The sequence below is a fragment of the Chrysochloris asiatica genome, unplaced genomic scaffold (genome assembly GCF_000296735.1).
Source record: "Chrysochloris asiatica unplaced genomic scaffold, ChrAsi1.0 scaffold00007, whole genome shotgun sequence".
Classification (NCBI taxonomy): domain Eukaryota; kingdom Metazoa; phylum Chordata; class Mammalia; order Afrosoricida; family Chrysochloridae; genus Chrysochloris; species Chrysochloris asiatica.
This window is the reverse complement of record NW_006408525.1, coordinates 10,386,404-10,389,708: the sequence shown is the minus strand read 5'-3', so window position 1 is coordinate 10,389,708 and position 3,305 is coordinate 10,386,404. Positions and strand designations below refer to the sequence as shown.

At 37.2% G+C, this 3,305-nt stretch overlaps 1 protein-coding gene across 1 annotated transcript in view; it reads left to right on the top strand.

Moving 5' to 3' along the window:
• The window catches only part of RAD51C (RAD51 paralog C), a 50,795-nt gene that overhangs the window by 19,857 nt on the left and 27,633 nt on the right, over window positions 1-3,305 (top strand). The window contains exons 4-5 of the mRNA XM_006832383.1: window positions 855-988; window positions 1,812-1,943. Of these exons, the coding sequence (XP_006832446.1) occupies window positions 855-988; window positions 1,812-1,943 (266 nt within the window). The remainder of the gene's footprint in view (window positions 1-854; window positions 989-1,811; window positions 1,944-3,305) is intronic.

The window sequence follows — 3,305 nt, the reverse complement described above, 5'->3', positions numbered from 1 at the left end:
GAAACCCTATACAGGGTCGCTATGGGTCGGAACTGACTTGACGGCACTTAACAACAACAACCATGAAACCAAGACCCTAAACCTCCAAACCAAGTAACTGCATCTCCAGGTTTTGGGTTGTACATAAGCAACCTCCGCGGCTACTCTTTTGTGATGTGACGGGATCATTGTTGTAATTGTATCTGTAATGGATTGAATTGTGTCTCCCCAAAATATGTGTCAGCTTGGCTGGCTCATAATTCTTAGTGGTATGGTAGTTATATAATGATAATTTGGCAGGCTACAATGATATAATTATATTCTGTGATGCAATCAGCTCATCAGTTGTTAAGGGGATTGTGTGATGCAACACCCATACTCAAGTCAGCCTTGGTGTAAGCGGAATTTCTCTAAGATGTGGCCTGCATCACCATTCATTGTATAAGAAATAACAAGAGAGAGAAGCTAGCTGAGAAGGGAGGATTTTAGTACCAACAAGAAAGAAGAGCCAGGAATAGGGTGCATCCTGTGGACCCAGGGTTCCTTCACTGAGAACCTCTTAGGGGAAAGTTGATTCGAGACACATGGAATATCTCCAAGAGATTGGTGAGCCCAAGATGTTGAAAGGAAATAAGGATCTTCCCTACATATAAAGTTTAAAATTGCACTGTGATTTCATCAATAGAACATGTATTAATGTGTATTAGGAAACTTGTTTCCCCCCCCTTTTCTTGATTTTGAGCTTTCATATTAAGAGATTGATTAATAAATATGAGACCTTTAGTTTGAAAAACAAGTATTACTTTCCTACAGTCATCAATATATTGAAAATCTTCGAATGAATTATTTTAAGGTGGCTTTGCTGTTTATTTCAGAGCACCAGAAAGCTTTGGAGGATTTCACTCTTGAAAATATTCTTTCCCATATTTATTATTTTCGTTGTCGTGACTACACAGAGCTACTGGCACAAGTTTATCTTCTTCCAGACTTCCTGTTAGATCACTCAAAGGTATGTGTCATACTACCGAAATACAGTTAATTAACTATCCTTGATGGAGCCCTAGTGTGGCTCTTTAGGGTAAGCGCTGGACCAATAACTCCGAGGTTGGCGTTTCACACCCACCAGAGATTCTTCAGAAACCCTATTACAGGGTAGCTATGAGTCGGAACTGACTCGATGGCACTTGACTGTCCTCAATAAGCATGCAAAATAAGTTAATAGTATAATGACATAAAAGAGTCAAATGTATATATATTTAGGGAGGTGATGCACAGATGAAAAAATTCAAACAATGGTTTTGGTGATTACTGTAAAAAAGCAATGGATGATTGATTACCTGCTGCTAACCAGTTGATTCTGACTGATCGTGACCCTAGACTCTAAGTCTTTACAGGAGCAGACAGCCTCATCTTTCTCTCACGGAGTAATTGGTGAATTTGAACAGCCAGCCCTTTGGTCATCAGTCCAAGTGCATAATTATTTTACACCAGGACTCTGTGATAGATGATTATACTTACAGATTTATTGCTGTCCTTTGGAGAAATATAAAGTCTTGGATTTTATGGGGTTTTTCTTTTAATGGCTGACTGCTGTATGCTGACAAGTCAGTTCTGACTCACATAGTCCCTATATATGGATTCTGAGGCTGTAAATCTTTACAGGAGTTGAAGAAAGCTTCATGTTTTTCTCGAGGCATGCCTGGTAGATTTGAGCTGCTGACTTTGTAGTTAGCGGACCACCGTGGAACCCACTATGCTGCCATGACTTTGTTTCTATACCATTTTAATGTTTTATTTTTAAATATCAAACCTAATATCTGTTCTGTATTTAGGTCCGATTAGTGATTGTGGATAGTATTGCTTTTCCTTTTCGTCATGACCTAGATGACTTATCCCTTCGTACCCGGTTACTAAATGGCCTTGCCCAGCAATTGATCAGCCTTGCAAATAATCACAGATTAGCTGTAAGTATTATTAGTCAAGATGATTTTGTAATAACATCATGATTGTATGAAATATTACTGCCTAGAAATAGCAATGTAGAATTTGTAGAATAGAAAATAATAACCAACATGAATTAAAGTTAAAGAACATGTGAGGTACATTAGTTTTCCTGTGAAATAGCAAGCATATTCGATGTTATTTTATAAAAATGAACTTTGCATGATAAAGGAATACCACCATTAGTAATCACAATGTTTTCTTTGTCTAAGTGTCTGAATTTTTTCAGGTTAGCTTTCTTCCAACATCCCGTTTTTCTTTTCCATTGAGTGTGATTACTGTATAGTGTGTAATCACAGACTCAGGGATGGAAAAATTATATAGCTTAAACAGTGTAGATGTTTGGAGGTGGTGCTAACTTTTCAGGATATGAAATGTGAGGAAAGAGATAAATATAAACTCAGAAATGAAGCAATAAAAAGAAATGAGGTTAAAAACTATGACTGTTTAGATTTTATGCCATATGCAGAAAAATTAATGCCGTGTCTTTGAATTACTTCTTGTCTCATTAATTTAGCATTCTGCTAATATCAGTGAAGAGCCTCCAGTAGGGGGCACTCAAGACTAAGGACTTGCATAGTTCTCTAGGGTTTTTTTTTTGTTGTTGTTTGCTTGCTTTTGTTTCAACAGAAATAGCTTAATCTTTTCAGATTTAAAAACATAATATCACCAGTAACTTGCATTATTACTATAGTGGAATAATATGCAGTGGTTAAGAAGAGTGATGCAAATATAAGGGTGAGTCACATTATCTGCACTGTGGTTATATTAAAACACCCATCCACATCCACAGCTGAGGACGATATTGTTCGTGCACTTGAAATGATTCTGTCGAATAGATGAGTGACAGTGGATTATGTGGCAAATCATTTATAAATCAGCCATAGCTCTGTTTATGAAATAATCCATGACAGACTCGGGTTTCAAAAAGTGTGTGCAATATGGGTACCGAAACAACACATGGAAGAGCATAAACAGGAGCGTTTGAATATCTGCAAACAAAATTTACACCAACACTCAAAGGAAGGTTAAAAGTTTCTTTAAAAGAATCATTACTGGTGACGAGACATGGATTCATCACTACAAGCCTGTGAGTAAACAGAGTATGGAATGGAAACATCCTCAACCACTGACCAACAAAAAATTAAAAAGTCAACCATCAGTTGGAAAATTGATGCATATGGTTTTCTGGGATCCTCAAAGGCTATATTGGAACACCATCAGGAAAAAGATCCAGCAATGAACAGTGCTTGTTACAGTTGAGATGCTCAATGAAGAACTAAAGCCCTAAACTCCAGATTAAATGTAGAGGACTGCTCTGGTAG